At 49.4% G+C, this 17,947-nt stretch overlaps 1 protein-coding gene across 1 annotated transcript; it reads left to right on the top strand.

Moving 5' to 3' along the window:
• Positions 1-1,801: 1,801 nt before the first annotated feature.
• LOC129062179 (peptidoglycan recognition protein 4-like) lies at positions 1,802-13,006 on the top strand. The gene is made up of 8 exons (XM_054562964.1): positions 1,802-1,850; positions 2,746-2,853; positions 3,547-3,748; positions 5,126-5,244; positions 6,495-6,647; positions 8,193-8,391; positions 11,660-11,778; positions 12,828-13,006. Exons 1-8 carry the CDS (start codon positions 1,802-1,804, stop codon positions 13,004-13,006), a joined length of 1,128 nt encoding a protein of 375 aa, XP_054418939.1.
• Positions 13,007-17,947: the final 4,941 nt, after the last annotated feature.

Raw genomic sequence — 17,947 nt, 5'->3', positions numbered from 1 at the left:
GGCTAGCTTTTCACCTCCTTCACCCCTGGCTCCTGGCCTGTCCCCACATGCACCCTTGCGCCAGGACGAGTAACCCCCTGCTCCTCTGCACAGGTGCTCCCTGGACCTTCTTCCCAGCCTGGGTCTGCGTGGATCCACTGGGGGGAACAGTCGGGGATACCAGTGCGCATTCAAGGACTCCTTCCAGGAGCTTTTCCAGGGACCCTGGGCCTGAGGGTGAGACTACAGCCTGATGAGGGCGCCCGTTCTGGGTTGGAGCTTCCCCTCAGAAGGGTCCTGTCCGCAGTCTCAGCAGGCTGTCCCCACCCCCAGGAGGTGAGAGCCCCGGGTGGGTCCCAGGGCAGACACATGTCCTATTGACTCATGGAGAGTATCATGTATGGTTTCCTCTGTGAGGATTCAAGGGCTGTTCGAGACCAGACTGCACACTGTGGGACAGGTTAGGCGATGAGCGTAATAGGGCCTTGAGCTGGGAGTGGGGAGGGGCTGGGCATTCTCGGTTTGTGGGAGGCTCCCTGGGCGGTGACAGTGGATGCTGGGGGTGGGGGTGTGGCAGGAGGGGGATGATGGGCGTTTAGGCTACCGGGTCAGAACTGGGCATAGCAGCTGCCTCCTGGAATACATCTTTCTGTTTCTTTGCTGCTACCCTGGACACCTCTTCCCCGGCCCCCACGGAGTCTCCTGTGGGGCAGGGTGTTGGTGATGGACCCCCCACCTGCAGCCTTCACACTCCTGGTGATATGTCTCCAGGACAGGAAGCTCCCAGATGTGGGGCACGACCTCCAGGTCCCACGAGCACCCCGACGTTGGCCAGGCTTCCTGAGGTCTGGGGTGAGGAAGGAGCTCGTGGAGCTTGGGCAATCTCGTCCTTTCCCAGGGAGGAGGCACCTGGGCTTATTCACAGGGCGGTCCCTGCTCGCAACCCGAGTCTGGTTTCACAGAGTTCCTCTCGGTGCTGTGGAGGGAGCAGGCTCTGAGCCTCAGAACTTCTCTTCACCTTTTATTAGGAATCCAGCTTTCCTCTGTGAGAAGCCAGAGCCAGAGGCTCCATTCCCGGGAGGGAGTGCCCTCTAGTGCAGGGAGAGTGAAGGCCAGAGGAGGCAGCTGCTGGCCAAGGAGGGCAGGGCCAAGGCCAAGTCTGAAAGGGAGGAGCCGCCAGCCAATGAGAGGTGAGTTGCCTGTACCCTGACCTGCATGGGATCCCCAGGTATATCTGAGTGTGAGTGTGAGTGGTTTTTCTTGGGAAGCCCTCTCTCAACAAAGGGGCTGGATTCCACTAGATGGAGAGGTAAGGTCAGATTTCCTCTGCCTTAGAACTGGGAGCTCTCCCCCTCTTCTCATCCCCCTCCCCATCCCCAGCTGGGCAGGTCTTTGCACTAGACCTACCCATGTGCGTTTGGATTTCTTGATTCTCATGTTCTTGGATTTTATGGTCCTCTCCTATGAGAACGGGGGCTGGCAATCCTATGTTGCAGGGTTAGAGTGAGGATTAGATAAGATTGCATGTGCGAATATCCACACAGACCCTGTGCAGAGTATGCACTCAATGAAATGGAGTTGCCCAGAGTAACAGGACAAGGGTGTTTACCTATTTGATGAGCCGCTCACCTGTACTGGGGACCCTGAGAAGCATGAGTAGGTGCTGGCCTCCGGGAGGCCCACTGTTTGGTGGGACGCAGACCCGGGGCCGTGCGGTGGGTGGTGCCTGTCTGAAGAGTGAACGCGGTTGGGTTAACTGCCTGCGTCTCTCCCAGGGCCGCAGTCCGCACTCTCCCGGTTGGTGTCCCTGGGCCACGTGAGGATGCTGCTGTGGCTTCTTTTGTTCTCCACTCTGGGTTTCGAGGCTTGGGGTAAGTTTTCCATCATTGAATCAGAGGGTAACTGAGAAAGATCATTCTGAAGTCTCATTACAGGAATTCTTTAAATGCTGGCTCTCCCACATGGAGAAGGAATAGCTTTGCATGGAGAGCCCAAAGCCTAGTCTCTAGACCTGAGTTCAAATCCTTGCCTGGCTTCTGGCAATGATTTTAAACAAGTTAGTCAGCTCTTTAAATCTTAATTTTACCACCTGAAAATTGAGATAAGGTCATGGTCTTCTAAACTTTCTATGAGGTTGAAAGGGGATATTGTAATTCACAGGAAGAGTTTTGCAGTTCGGAGCAGTGATGCTATTTGTTGCATGTTAACCAGAGGTTAACCTGTGGCAGACGGTCACACGTGTCAGTAAGAGAAAATACCTTAGGGATAGGGATGCCCATCCCCACAGTCCCTCACACAGGAACATGGGCATCACAAATGCCCCCAAAACCAGTCCCACAGGAACTGTCCTGATTCCTGTAGATTTTTCTACACTCTCCTCCACATAGTCTCCCCATTGCTTAGCTTCCATGAGGTAAAATTCACACAGGAGAGGACACTGTGTGGTTTTGAAGTGCCTGGATACATTTCCAGTTGTTTTTTCCAACTGTGTATATAGATGTAGCTCAGGAGGAAAGGGTAACATTTCCTGCTCCCTGCCCTTGGCTGTGTAGCTAACTTCCTGGGGGATTACCTGGAGCTGGTGTTGGAGAAAACAGCACCGGGTTCTTCTATTGGAGGTGGTCTTCTGGTCAGCCCAGAGGGCTTCCTGGAGGGGCTGGGGGTCTGGGGAGGCAGAGGGAGTGTGGAGGGGCCTGGATTTGTGTGTGGAGGTGGCTGGTACTGGGCTTCTTGAGTACTGAGGCAAAATGGAACATTCCTTTGCAGGTGCTTTCTCCTGGGATAAAACACAAGTCAAGAACTTGTCAGAGAGGCTCCAGGATCTGTTTGTGAACATCTCCAAGATCACTGGCAAAGGCAGACTGGGTCTGTATGGTGAGGAGGCTGGGGTTGGGGTTCCTCACGTGACCAGATGTCTCTGAGATCAGCGCAGTGGCTGAGATGGGGGGCAGTGGGGTTGAGACACAGAGGGGGGCACCAGCAAACCCCCTGCACAGATTGTCTTGGCCCTTGAACCTTGGGGGTGTGGTGGTGTTGGAAGGGGACAAGAACCAGGAAGGGGAGAGGCCAGGTCTGCACTCAGCAGGGTCCTGCCCTACCAGGTCCTGCTAGGAGAGACCCCTGAGGCTGAGGAGAAAATGTAGCCCCCTCAGGGAGTGCTTGGTCAGGACAAAGGACTCAGGCAAGGGCACAGAGAAAACTCTTGGAGAGCACAGTGTGCACAGAGCGCATTAGTGCGGAGGTGAGACCGAGAGGGTGCTCAGGCCTTCCCCAGGGGGAGTGGGGAGAAGCAGATGCCTGGGTGGTGGGGTGGGGGCCGAGCAGGGAGGGTGCTGCCTGGGATGGGGAGCAAAGCATCCAGGCTTCTCCGTGCAGTGCAGGCCCTGTGTTGAGGGTGAGCGGAGGCAAGAGGAGGAGAGCATGCCTGCTGCTGAAGGCCTCCTCCTAGGCGCCTCCGGGTGCATGGGGCCGACGCAGCCCAGAATGGCACACACGGCCGGGGGGCCCCTGTGGCCATGATGGGGCCAGCTGTGCTGAGTGACCCCCCTCCTCCGGTTCCCCCCGCAGATGTCTCCACCATGGTCTCTCGTAAGGAGTGGGGGGCAGGAGCTGTTGGCTGTAACGTCTCACTGACGATGCCAGTGGGTTTCCTCGTCACACATCACATCCCTGGACTGGAGTGTCACGACCAGACTCTCTGCAGTCAGAGGGTGCGGGAGCTGCAGGCCCATCACGTGCACAAGAACAGCTGGTGTGACGTGGCCTACAAGTAAGCGACAGGGCGGAGGCGCGGGGTCAAAGCTGCTCCTTAGGGGACTCTTCCTGTCCCTTCTCGTCCGATTTCCTAACTTTCTGGGTTGAGGTTATATTAGGTTTATAATGAATAAAAGATTTTAAAAACCCTATAAACTTCCAAATCCTTTGAAATTTTCTATGAGACCCTTGACTCGGAAATCTTCTAAAAGGAAGAAAGGAAGGTTAAGTAATAACTGTACTTTCTACCCCCGCCCCCTCCAAACCTAGTGCACACAACACATTGCAGGTCATGCGTACCCTGCACGCACAGGAATGACTTGCTCTCAACAGCAAAGGAGGTTGGTAGGACAAGCATTGCCCCCTCTGTGCTGTGGGTGAGGTGACTGAAGTAGGGAGGTTGTTTGATTTTCTCAAAGTCACACAGCTGTGTGACAGTAATGGGACCCAGTGTGGCCCAGAACTCTCTTTACCCCTTGCGTATTCTCAGTACACCACACATATGGGGCTTTCACCTTGGTGAGGCAATCTCTCCTCCTATCAGTCACTCTAGGAGACCCTATTGGTGGCCCAGGGCACATGGCCTCTGACTTCTGCTGGTTGTGGGCAGTTTCTGTGCCTGGTGATGGTTTTACACCATAAGCGCCCAGTGCGTCCATCTTTTCCCTGCTCCAGGCTTTCACCCAAGTCCTGCATGGTGAGGGGCAGTGAGTAATGCTTCCCTGCGGGGGCAGGAATTGTGGGCAGTTTCCCCAGCTCCCAGCTGAGTGACAATTCTAAGGTGCTTGTACACAGTTCCTTGTAAGGTCCCACATCAGGGGTGGAAGGGGCTGAGCCTCAGGTGTCCACTGTGAAGCAACTGTGGCGCAGCTCCCACACTTTGTTGTGTTCCTTCCATCTGTCCCCTTCTCCTTGCTCCCTCACTCTGACTTCTGGGATCTCTTCCCTTATAAACTGCCTGTATCCACATCATTGTCCTGGGAAGTCTTTGTAAGACAGAGCCCTGGCAGCGAGAAATCGCATGGGCAGCCTGTGTGGAGATTACACAGAGGCATACATTTTTCAGGAAGGAGGAAAGGAAACGTGGGGACTGAGAAGAATCCTTATGTTGTGTGGTTGGGTCTATGTTAGCTCAGACCTTTTCTCCCTCTGCGTATGATGAAACCCAGGTGTCTGAATGAGGGAGGGGGGTGGGGAGCGTGGGAGTGGGTCCTTCTGAATTCTGAGGACGAGTATAAATGACTTAGCTTAGTCATTGTTGGGGACAAGTCCATGCAAATTTCCTTTAGTGGCCGTGGCTCCAGCCCTTCTCCTTTGGAGGCTGGGTGGATGGTTTCTCTGCAGGGATGTTCCACAGAGCCAGCCTCTGAGCCCATGTTTCCATGCTTCACAGCTTCCTGGTTGGGGACGACGGCAAGGTATATGAAGGTGTCGGCTGGGGCATGCAAGGCACGCACACCCGGGGCTACAACAACATCTCCCTGGGTTTTGCCTTCTTCGGCACCAAGGAAGGTAATGGCTATCCCAGCTGCCCTTCTCCAAAGAGTTCTCTACTTCTTTCTCCATGCTCAGCTCTTTTTCTCCTTCTCGTACTTCCCGGATGATCGCTCTTTCCTGGACTTCTCTTCCCCTTGACTTCCATAACAGGACGTGATGGTGGCCCTCCTCCCAGCCTGGCTTTCTTCTCTGGGGCAGGCTCCTCTTCCTCTGGCATCTCATGGGGCAGTGTCCAGCCTTCTCCTCCTCCTGCTTCTGTCCTGGAAGGACCTGGGCCTCAGCTCTCACTTCTGTGTCAATGACTGTCATGCCTTCCTCTCTAACCCTGGCACTTCTGTGGTGCCAGACCACGCTTCCCCGTTTGCTGCTGGAAACCTCCTCTTTCCAGCTCTCTTATTCCCAGATTTCCCACACAATTTTTAGAAACCACTCTGAGGCCTCTGATTCCCCAAACCCCTTCCATTTTATCCTAGTCTTATTATTGGCCCCCAGCTCCTATGTCCTAATGTACAAGCTTCAGGACCATTCCGTGGGATTTGTGCACCCTTGACTGTTAACACAGTTCTTGCACATCTAGTTTCTCACTGTCCCTCCCAACACTCTTGGCGATAGTCCAGGTAAGTCTCATGATCACTTTTAGACAACAGGCAGCCTGAGTGCGGGAGAGGTAAACGACCCAAGGCGACTTAGCTGTAAGGAGGGGAATCAGAGCGCAAGCCCCCATCTGCCTTCTCCAGCTCCGGTGTGGTCCCTGCACACCAGAGGGCTGTGCCTGCAGCTTGGTTTGCTTATGCGACCCCTTGTTGTCACCCTGAGGACAGCTTATTAGCCATGGGATCTTGAGCCCATTACTTTTTGGAGCCTCAAGTTCCTCTTTGTGAAGAGGTTAAAAAGAGCAGCCAGCTCTGAGGTTTGAGGTGAGGACTGAAGCGATTAATGCAGGTAAAGAGGCTGGCGCCTGCCCAGAAGGGCCCTGCCGAGGGGAAGCCCTGACCTGGCCAACTGGGCGCTGCTGCGCATGGTGCTCCTTCAGCTCATCCAGGGGCGAGAGAGGATGGATGAAGGAAGGCTTGGCGGTTGATGGGAAAGGTCTTTATCCTGGGCCGCCGAGAGCTCTGACCAGGCAGACCCTTGACCTGGGAATGAGCCTGTCCCCCCTTCTTCCCCTCCCACAGCTATGCAGGGGCTGGCGGGGCACCTCCTCCTTCCCCTCTGCCCCCTCACTCAGGCCGGGCCGAGGTGTCCCACAGGTCACTCTCTTGCAGGCCACAGTCCCAGCCCTGCTGCCCTGTCAGCCATGGAGAACCTGATAGCCTATGCTGTCCGGAAGGGCCACCTGTCACCCTTGTACGTTCAGCCATTTCTTGTGAAAAGCGAGAACTGCCTGGTCCCTTTACAGAAGGCAAGCCCCAAGAAAGGTAAGACTTCCAATCCTATGGGCCTCCCTCCAGACTCATGCCCCTTCCCCTAATTTCAAATGGTCACCGGGGGTGACCCTTTCATTCAGGTTTTCATTGGATTCCTGCTGATAAACAACTGATCACCCAACTGTCTGAAACTCCAGGGCAGATAAACCTTGAGAAGGGCCCTCCAGATCACCGCTTTGTCCCTCACATTCCTGGAATGTTGGGGCCATGGCATTGTGCCATGAGTTTGTATGCCATGAGTGACACACAAACACTCATTTCGTCAACCATTCAGCAGTTCTTTACTGAGCACCCGCTTGTCACTGAGGATACACCAGGCAACAGAACACACAGAAGCAGATTCAGTTTCATGAAGTTTCCACCTGGAGGGTAGAGAAAGCCAATTAGCAAATAAACAAGAAAACATTTGGTGCGTTGTTTGGTGAAAAGTGCTGTGGAGGGGGAAACAACCACGGAGAGGGAAGGCCCCTGACACAAACTCTCCAGCACAAGTGCACATGTCTGGACACAGACACTGGGACAGCACCAACAGACCGCGTGCTCGAGCCTCCACTTATGCTGAGTTTAGAGGGGGAGTTTCACATCGCTCAGGTCATAAGAGGTAGACAGAAGGTCAATTTTGAGTTCAATAAACAGCAACATCAAAACCAGTCAGCCATGGAGAGCTTGTTCTCAATAGTTAATGGACACTTTCAGCCTTTTCTTGGACTTAATAAAGTTTTAAAGCCATTAGCTCTATTATTTTAAAGCTCTGCCCTGGCTGGTGTGGCTCAGTGGACTGAGCACTGGCCTGAGAACCAAAGGTTCGCTGGTTTGATTCCCAGTCTAGGGCATGTGCCTGGGTTGAAGGCCAGGTCCCCAGCAGGGGGCGTGGAAGATGCAGCCACACATTGGTGTTTCTCCCTCTCTTTTCCCCTCCGTTCTCCTCTCTAAATCAAACGATCAATCAAATCAATCAATCAATCAGTCTTTAAAGCTCTGAATAAATTTGATCTTTGCCTTTGGGTTTATGTCATTGATCAATATTAATACTTGTCTACATTGATGAACAGTTATAGATTACAAGTGACTCCCAAAGACATGCTTTCAAATAAAAATTCAAATGAGTTCTCCAAAGGGCCCTGTTACACATTCATTCTCACCTTCTCTCTCTCTCTCTCTCTCTCTCTCACACACACACACACACAAAACAATCATGTAGATAAATATATTTCTCTTGGAATAAAAAGCACCCATGTCCCTTCAGAATCAACGGTCCCATTGTCCTTTGGGTTCTGATTTTTGGGTCAGAAACTGTGGCTCTTTGGTTCCTTCCCCTTGAGCCCAACCTCTCCGTGCTGACATACCTGTTCCCAGGCAGGCCGTCCTGAGAGCTGCCGGGCTCTCCTGAGTTCCACAGTCAGGATCAGGTCAGGGTGCCCAGAGGGTGGTGAATGTTGAGGGACGCTGTGGGTTATGCTGACCTTTACTAATGAGGTGGTTGACATGGATGGGCACAGTCAATCCTCACATCCCTGCCTTTTTGGCCCCACGCAGCTTGCCCTGGCATTGTGTCTCGGTCTGCTTGGGGGGCTAGGGAGGCCCACTGCCCCAAGATGACCCTCCCAGCTAAGTATGTCATCATCATCCACACCGCCGAGAGAACCTGCAACATGTCTGAGGAATGCCGCCTGCGGGTCCAAACTATGCAATCCCTCTTCATTGACAGATTTGACTATTGTGACATTCCATATAAGTAAGTGGATCTGGGGACATGTGGGTTTCTATCCCTTGGGGGCCGATACTGAACCTTTGAAAGGAAGGGAAAGGGAACTAACGTTTACTGAGTGCTCACTGCTCAAGAGGTGTCCCATGCGTAACCACAGATTTCTCACACAACTCTGGATGGGCCTTAGTTAAGATGTAGTTGTGGGGTGGGGGGGTAGTCATTTTCCCTGAGCGTGTTCTTAAAACGTGCATCCTTTTTCAAGGTCATATATTGACATTATGGAGGCCAAGACTCTGCTGAAAAGATATCAGTGGAAGTCATATGCATGCAAGATTGTGAAATCTGTAGAAAGGATAATCTAAGATTGTTTCTTTTTTCTCATAATCACCTCTCACTTCTCAGCGGCTCAGGCTCTGCTCTCAGTTTGGCTGCAACCCGAAGTTTGTCTTACTAGACTAGACTAGAGGAATAGCCCATCGTGCTATTCCTCTGCACCTGGAAACTGCTAGCTTCCTCAGGGACAATAGGTTTCCTATCTGAAGGCTGAGGGAGCCCACATAGTATCTTCTGATTTCTCTAATGCCAAGGTCTGCAATTCTTTAACAAAGAACACTAACCTGTGGGAAGGTAGAAGCTTTGAAGGATGCTCTCAGAGTTTACAGATAAGATTTCTGGAGGATGCTAGCAGGATAGGATCACACTAGCCTGAGACAGGAGGGACAAGATGGGACTGGCAGGGAGAGGCACAAGGTGTTGAGCCAGGGTCATGGATAAGAATGGGGAAGACCCAGCAGCCCTTAGGGAAAGTGGGAGGAGCCATCTAACATCCCAACAGAAACAATCACAGACTAGCTCAGTTAGCATATTTGTATATTAATCAAAGGAGCCCTTCCTCTAATGTGTTCATGGCTTAGCTAGTGGAGCTGGATTTTAGTCCCAACTGGCCCCCAGCCTGGCACCTCTGTGCAGGATGCAACATATGCAGCTATGCAGTGCCCTGCCTTAGCTGGAGTTACCAGCACTTACTGTATGCTCCTGGGCTGACTGCCTCTCATCTTCCTGTCTCCATTTAAGTAGCAGCCCCCCCAAGAGAGGAGAAAGTTTTCCTCCACCATCTGTCATCTATGAGGGCCTACTTGGTGCTTTGCTAGGTCTTGTTATGCAGGATTGTTCACAGTGTTGCTCTGTTTAATTAGAATGGATACCTGAAAATTGACTAAAAATTTTGAAATTCTAAACTGGAAAACAATAGGGGCTGAGGGCAATCCTTTCCCTTTCCCGGTTCAGGCTTCAGAGGGCAGTTGCCTGTCCTTTGGCTTCTGATTGTTTATTGTGTCTCCGGAATCAAAACTGCATAACTGTGCTGTTTCCTTACCTTGAGATGATATGGGGTCACGAGTAAACACCTACTTGCTATAAATTAATTCACTGGGCTGTGACTGGGTGCCTCCTCCATGTGGGTACTAGGCTATGCTCTGCGGGTGCCACAAGGTGTACCACAGGTAAGGTTGTTGCCTCCACGGAGCCAATACTCTGGTGAAGGAGGAAGATAATTAAACAAATAAATCTTAATTGAGTACACAAAGTGTTATGAGAGAAAACACATGGAGCGTGATCAGGAGGCATTCTTAACTCTTACTTAGATTGCTTTTTTTGTTGTTATTAAGAAAATTTTATTGAATTTATTGGGGTAACATTGGTTAATAAAATTACATGGGTTTCACACGTACAGTTCTATAATACATTATTTGTACATTGTATTGTGTGGTAACGACCCAAAGTCAAGTGTCCTTCTGACACCATCTATCCCCCTTTTACCCTCTTCTACTTCCCCCTGCCCCTTTCCTTTTGGTTGCTGGGAGAATGAGTGTGAAGGAAGTACTACCTGAGGAGTAACATGTTAGCCAGGACCTAGAGGGTGAGAAGGAGCTAGTCAGAGGAGGGAGGGGGAAAAGAAACCCTGTGGAAGGCCTGGATACCTGCCTGACCATGGTGCCTTGGAAGAGCTGAGAGAGGTTTATCATCATAAAAATAGGTGCCAAAGAGGGGTGTGTTGAGACGTAAGGCTGGTGAAGCAAATGGACCATCCCACAAAGGACCTTGTAACTAAGCTGGGGAGCTTGGACTCTGTGCCAAGAGATTGAAAGCAGGGCTTGACATTAGATTTGTATTAGAAAGGCCACTCACTTCAAAGCTTCAGGAATGGAGTGTGAAGGACAAAGCTGGAGGAGGTGGGATGCACCTGAGGGCTCTGCAGCAATGCTGGCAAGACAGGATGGTGCTGTGGCTGGAGGGTGGCAGCTGTCATGGAGAGAGTGGCGGAGTCTAAGAGGTCAGTGGAGATTAGTAGTCTATACCGATGATGAAGAGGTTGACCAGGGAGAATGGTCAGAAGACACTGTTGGCAAGCTGGTTAATGAGTGGATGAAGCAAGTAGGCTGATGCCCATATTTCTGGCTGGAGCCAGTGGGAGGATGCGTGGTAACACCTTTCACCAAGATGGGGAGCCCAGAAAGAGGAACAGGTGGGGAAGAATGTGGGTCCAGGTGTGGACAAGTGGACTTTCCTGGATGGCAACTGAAGCAAAGGAAGTGGATGGGTTTGTCCTGGGAGAATGTGTTGAGGGAGAGGACGAGAGGGCAGAAGGCAGTGTCCTGAGGAAACCACCCCCCTCCACATGCAGGAAAGGGAACAGCAAGATGAGGTGCAGAGGACTTTGAGGGGGAGCTGCTGGAGAAGATGGCCAGGAGACTGTAGTGTGATGGAAGCTAAGGGGAGGGGATGTTTGAAGAAGGTGGGAAGGGTCCTTAGTGTCAAATGCACAGAGATCAGGAAAATGAAGGTTGGAGAAGTATACTTTGTACTTAGTCCTAAGGAGGTCACAGGTCATGTTAGGGGCAACAGTTTCATCAGTGAGGTATGGGAAAGGCCAGGTTGTAGGGCTTGAAAACACTCTTCTTTATAGCCTGAGAGCTACTTGGGGTGCAGTGGTGTGCTCCAATTATTGAAGATACAGGAATTTTGTGAGCGAGTTCAGTCACTGGTAGCTTAAATCGACTGGGATGGGAGTTTGACTCCACAGAAATCAGTAAACAAATCAGGGCTTCTTGTCCTCCCACTCCCCGTGAAAGCTGGTTGACCAGCAAGCCACCGGAAAGGACTCTCTCTCTCTTGGAACTCAGTGAATTTAATAGTTAGTCAATGTCTGATGAGTAAGGGCATGAATGAATGAATGAAACAGTCCCAGAATGCCTCTCTTTCATGCTGATCTCCATCTCTCCTCTTGGCCCTCTAGCCTCCTTGTGGGCCAAGATGGTGCCATTTATGAAGGAGTGGGCTGGAATGTCCAAGGCTCCCACACTCCTGGATACAATGACATTGCTTTGGGTATCGCCTTCATGGGCACCTTCTCAGGTAAGTGGAGGCTTTGAGCAGGAGCGGTCATTTTGTGATGTTTGAAGGACATAATGGACAACAATGGCTTCAGACTCAGGTGTCATTTTAGTGGCTGCATTTGCTGGATTTATCCAGCTTCAAATTTGACTTTTTAGTAAATTGAGTGTGACCAGAAGTGATCCCTGCACAGAATGCCCACCCTAAGTCTACTTCCTTCATACCCAATCAAACGTCTCTTTCCCAGTATCCAAGGCACATGTAAGATGAAGAGAAAAACTCTTCATATTTTTTGTGCATATTTTTTCTAAGTTACCCCATGGCAACAATCTGAGGACACGTGGCTTATTTGTTACAGCTACAGATAAGCCCCTGTCTCTGCATCCAGAGTGCACACTGAGAATTGTCATTGCTCAGAGCTCTTGACCAGAGTGTGTTTAGACTCAGGGGCCTTTTTCTGAACCTTTGGAAAGAAGAGGCCATGCCATTCAGGCTGGTTCAGGCAGGAACAAAGGGTGACCAGTAATGTGCCCAGAGATGGAGCTGGGCAAGGGATGGGTGCAGGAAGCACACTTGTGCCTAAAGAAAGTTTCTCATACTCGGCACTATTGATGTTCCAGATTAGATAATTCTTTGAAGTGGGGTTGTCCTGTTCATTGCAGGGAGTTTAGCAGCATCCCTAGCCTCTACCCACCAGAGGACCAGAACATCCTTCCTTTAGTTGTGACAATCACAAATATCTGCAGACATTGTTACATGACCCCTGGGGAACTAACTTGCCCCTAGTAGAGAACTACCAGGCTAAACTTTTACAGTGGATAAGGCTTTGTACCTCCTAGGATCATTGCATATTTTATCCTAGGCTTTATTGTTTTGACTCAGGAAGAATTTTGGTGTTGAGGAATCTGAAGCCTTAACTTAATTTTCTGTCTGTCTGTATAGGGTAGCTGGCAATAGTGGGTATACTAGCTTGGTGGTGGGAGTGGGTTAGGGGGGTATCCAGGCGTGTGTCCTTCTCTGGGTTGGGTGGCCTGGAATTCTATAATTGAGAGGCTGTCTGTGTTTTGCAGGTACCCCACCCAACGCCGCCGCGCTGGATGCAGCTCAGACCCTGATCCAGTGTGCAGTGGACAAGGGGTACCTGACTCCCAACTACCTGCTGGTGGGACAAGGTGATGTTATGAACACTCTGTCTCCTGGGAAGGCTTTGTACAACATTATCAGCACATGGCCCCACTTCAAACAGTGAGGAGGATGTCACTGCTCCTGCTGAGACTGCTCTGCCAACTTCCTCCACGGGTTCTAGGCCGCCCGTCCTCACCTTCCACCTGGATCAGCACCTCATGTCCCCTCCCTGCTGGCCCTGTCCCATCTCTCCTGTCTTAGAGGGCTGGGATGCCCTCGGAGTTTGGCCCAGCCTTCCCTTCTCCTTGCCTTTCTCTCCACCTCCTCAGCCTACCAGATGTTGGGTTGACTGAAGACCCAGAGTCATGGGGCTCTGAGGCCCCCTTGTCTGGGCTCTTCAACCTGCTGTTGGAAACACAGCAATATTTGTTCTTTTCTGGCTTTTAGTTAAAAAAAAAAAAGAGAGAAGATAGAAAGAGGAGAACAGATGGGATCAATAAAATGGGGGAAATGTTATGAAGAGGAATAGACTGGGAGTAGAGTTGTATTATGTCTCTTCTCCTATCACATGTCAGCTTCCCTACCTCCAGAAGTTCACTCACACTGTCCCCTAAACACTACCCCCACCGCTTCCTCCTGTCCAAATTTGCCCTGCTAAGTGAGTAGAACTTTAAACAGCATGTCTGTTTCTTGATTTGCCTGGATTCTAAGATGTCTACTGTGGGCAATGACTAAGGGTTTGTCCCCATGACCAAGGATCGGCAAGAATGAGAACATTGATATTCCTTCTGAATGTTCATCAAGGTATTTGTTGTAGAGTGGAGTCATAATAATCAGGTAGATAAGATAATTTCAGTCAGTTTACCTCCCTAACAACTCAGATACTTGCTCAAGGGACTCATGTAAAAAGTGACCATTTGGCAGAGATGAAGGCCCAACAACAATGCATTTCTCTTCACCAAACCAAGCTGGCTACCACTAAGGTTGAATGTCCAATCTGCCCATGGCAGAGGCCAATGGCAAGTTCCCAGCTGGCACTATGATAACCTGGGAGATCCAGCCACCATCTGGCACCAGGGTGACTACCTTGTGGCAGAGTTAGTCACTTGTCCTCCCTAGAACAGGTACTTGATGGGGCTGTGCCACTTTGCACACAATACTTTTGGCACCACCAGCTGTGAAATTCTAGAATGCCTTATTCACAATCATGGTGTCTCACAGCATTGTTTCTGACAGATACACATTTGACAGCAAAGTGTGCATGGTGGAAGATGGTGGCACCAACAGAAATTTTGAATACTCTTCCCTCCATAAAACGACATACAGTAACAAGGTTAGCAAAACAAACAAAAACCCACAAGCAAAATCAACACAACTAGATGACAGTCTCCTCACAAACCCCCCAAATATGAGCAGATGGGAACCAACCACTAACAGCCATAGATCTATGTGTTTTCAGCATCTGTGCAGGTAGAAGCAGAGGGAGACAGCAGGGTGTCTGGTGGATCTGGGACTTCAAATAACCAAGATGAACTTACCTAAAAGTTTAGATAGCTCAGCAGCTGACATTGGAGGGGTTTTCACTCTCCAAAGGTGTGGAAACACAAAGTTCATGGTGATACCTGCAGGACCTGGAGCAGTCCCGTGATTCTCAAAACGAGCAGCTAAAGTTCCATCTTGAATAAAGTCCAGCAGAAGAGAACATCTGGGAAAGACTAATACAGGTCATAGGTCAGAGAGACAAAAGACAAAAAAAAGGTTCAGATAAGAGTGGGGAAAGGGAGTCAGGCTCTGAATGGAAGCCACCACATGTCTGAACACTTGCCTGACAAGAATGATGAATAGTGAACTCTAGAGGAATGTGATTGAAAAGCTTTTCAAAACTATCATCCCCTTTAAATGTTCAGGAAAACTAATTTTTATATAAAATAAACAACAGAAAACAATTTAGGTTTAATATCACATAAAGTTATTGTAAGACAAAAAGGAAGGCATAGATGAGGTCATGAGGGTAGGCCCTCATGATAGGATTAGCGTTCTTACTGGCAGAGACGTCAGAGAGCTCTGTCCCTCTCCCCATCATGTGAGGACACAGTGAGAAGACAGCTGTCTACAGCCAAGAAAAGGGCTCTTACCAGCACCTGACCATAATGGCACCGTGATCTTAGACTTCGAGCCTCCAGAACCATGAGGAAATAAATTTCTATTGTTACAAAGTCACTGTGTCTATGGTATTTTGTTACGGTAGCCTGAACTAAGATATCAATACATCTTAATTTTTAAAAATTTTAAATCCCCAGATTTTAAAATAATGATGAATGATTTAATTGAAATCCAAAACTAAAAATAATATACAAGCCTGATAAAATGTGTTTTCAAGCTGTCAGGGCAACCTCTGCTCTGTAAGGTAGTTGTTGCTGGGCTGGTCTAATCTGCCCTTTCTGGCTCTGAGCTTCTTAGGGCAGAGACCCTGGTTTACTTAGCCAATATCAGGCTCAAGGTAGCTCAGTAAATGCTTGTGATTTCTGAGTTCATTTCAAATATTGTCATTTCTGAGATTTCTCTTCCTGTCCACCTACCTAGCCCTGGACCTGCCTCCTTGGCAGAAGACTCCTTGAGGTTCCCTTAACACTGTGCTTCCTTCTGTTAGGTTGGACTGCTTAGCCCCCTGCCTTATGGTTGTTTATATCTCTCATCCCCCCAAATTAGAGGTCTTATTCATGGCTCTACCCTCAGTGCTAGGCAGTGCATGGCTCACAGTATGTGCTGAATGAGTGTAATTGTTAAGTAAAAGCATAAATGAGCAAATGAATAAATGAATGAACCCTAGGTTTGTGCACCACTGCCCTGTGATTTTGCCAGAGCCACTGATTGTGATTATATATAATCACGATATATATTATATAATATACAATATTATAACATGATCTATTACATATTCCATATGATGGTTCAAGTGGCAAATACGATAGGGGGAGGAGAGAAGAAGAGAAGGAAGGAAGAGAAGTGTGGTACGGGGAGGTGGACAAACAGTCGAGGATCCCACATTTACTGTGGGCCATCATAGAAGGGAGTTCTCATTGTGGAATCTCACTTCATTGATGGGGCCCATATCTCTGAGGCCACAGCAGGCAGATGATTATTCCAACCTCTGCAGAGCTGAGGGGTTTGAATTTCTCACCCTTAGCCTGATACACAGAATTGTCTGCCCCAGACTTGCTTCTTCCTTGTAACTAAGGCACCCAGTTAAGAATGAGGGGACAGAAAGTGTAGGTTCTTCCCTTTAGGGACGCTACTCATCAGAGAGGGAGACAACTCTGCAAGTGTGTGACTAGAGGTGAGGATGGAGATAGTCAGGAAGGAGGAAACTCCAGAGGTGCCCCAGGGCTAAGATAAAGAACATCAATAAAGGGAGGAGACCCTGTTCTAAGACTTTCTGCTTTCTGGAAAAGCAATGAATCCTAGTGAGTCAGGAATGCACCCATGCAGAAGATGCTACCTGACCCCTGCTTCATTATAATAGCATTATAATAAATTAGCATTGTGGGACCCCCTTCCCAGTAGCCCATCAGGGAAATCATGGGAGACCACATGTGCAGTTACTTTAAAATAATATAACTACTGGTATATGCACAATAAAAGCCAGCCAAAACTAGCCAGGAGGGACCCACCCTAAAATAAAAGCTCTCTAGTTCCCGAGGTCAGGGCTGTTAGACTCTGTTCAGCTGTGCTCAGACCTGCTCAGCTCTGCTCAGACTTGGCCTGCTCCCATGTTCTGTGTGGCTTAATAAATCTGCTTTCTCTTGCTTTCTGCTATAAATTCTGTGTGTTTGGTTCAACTTTTTGTCTGTGATCACCAAGAACCTGGTTACCTATGCCCATCTATGACAGAGGCAACTGTCTGGTTTTTGGTGCTGGGCTGTTACTGAGAGGGAGCCATTGTAGTTTCTTCAGATGGGCTATTCCAACACAATACAGAACAAAACAACAGTTTTTTCATCTCCAGGACAGAAAGTAAGTCTATGACCCCAATTCTGCTGATGACTTTGGGAGCTTTTCTCCTTTAAGATGTTAATCAATGGCAGTTGACACTTGATGTTACTTACTCTCCCCTAATCACTGGGAGGTGGGAGGGGGTGCCCACTAGACTGTGGCAATAAGAGCTGGGTTCTAGATTTGGCTCTAAATGACTTTCTCTGTGGTCTTGAGAAAGTTTTGTCCTCTGTGGGCTTTAGTATTCTTTAAAGTGTGGTGTTTGGATCACGTGGAGCTGATTAGAGTTTTTAGATTCTGTATTATCATGAGCCTCAAGGCTACAGGGCCCTCTTCTGAATCCAAGTTTACTTGCTGCCCCGGCATCCTGTCCCATCAGTGTACAGCGACCTCTCCAGAGGGATCTGAAGTCTGGGGAGAGTCACAACTCTCAGAGGTGGACCTTGAGCCGAGCATCTTTAGGAATGAATTTAAACTCTCTGCCCCCATCCTATCCCTTCATCTCCAGTCTCTTTCCAGGGTGCTCTCTGCAACCACAATTTTGCCTTGTACTTATTGCCTATAAACTTGCCTGCACTGTCCAATACTATTCACTGTCTGCCCACTCCGTGTGTCTCTTGTGCATGAGGTCTCAGTGTACTCTTCATGGCCCAAAGGTGTCTGCAGACTGTGGTCTTGCCCTTTGGGCTCAGACCAGGCGAGGCTTGATCATCCTTCTGGCCTCTATGCTGCTTCACACTGAGAACACTTCTGTTGTCTTGATTCCTTCAAACTTTTCCACTCTAAACGCTTTCCCCTGATGTCATCTCAGCTGTCCTTGGTCACAGAGCTCATCCTATCTGTGGACTACCTCATCTCCCAAATTGAGAACGCTTTTATATTCCCAATTTCGTATATTTCTAACACTTCCAATTTTCCCATCATTTTACTCCTTGATGAGAGCAAGCAGGAAGCCACAGGATTATGGCTTAATAACTCATTTAATACCCTCAATTCCAGACTTAAAAACCATTTCTAGTTTCCCAACTCCTTATAATTCGTTGTACATGACTTTACAGAGAACATGAACTTC

The sequence above is a fragment of the Pteronotus mesoamericanus genome, unplaced genomic scaffold, assembly GCF_021234165.1.
Source record: "Pteronotus mesoamericanus isolate MK-2021 breed Mesoamerican mustached bat unplaced genomic scaffold, CSHL_Meso_final scaffold_705, whole genome shotgun sequence".
In the NCBI taxonomy this organism is placed as follows: domain Eukaryota; kingdom Metazoa; phylum Chordata; class Mammalia; order Chiroptera; family Mormoopidae; genus Pteronotus; species Pteronotus mesoamericanus.
The sequence above is the reverse complement of the archived record's forward strand: the minus strand, read 5'-3'. Positions and strand labels throughout refer to the sequence as shown.

Excerpts from the sequence above, each read along its gene's own strand:
- LOC129062179 (XM_054562964.1), top strand. The coding sequence starts at position 1,802 with ATGCTGCTGTGGCTTCTTTTGTTCTCCACTCTGGGTTTCGAGGCTTGG. Across the intron at positions 5,245-6,494 it reads CTTCTTCGGCACCAAGGAAG|GCCACAGTCCCAGCCCTGCT; the intron begins GTAATGGCTATC and ends ACTCTCTTGCAG. Across the intron at positions 6,648-8,192 it reads GAAGGCAAGCCCCAAGAAAG|CTTGCCCTGGCATTGTGTCT; the intron begins GTAAGACTTCCA and ends GGCCCCACGCAG.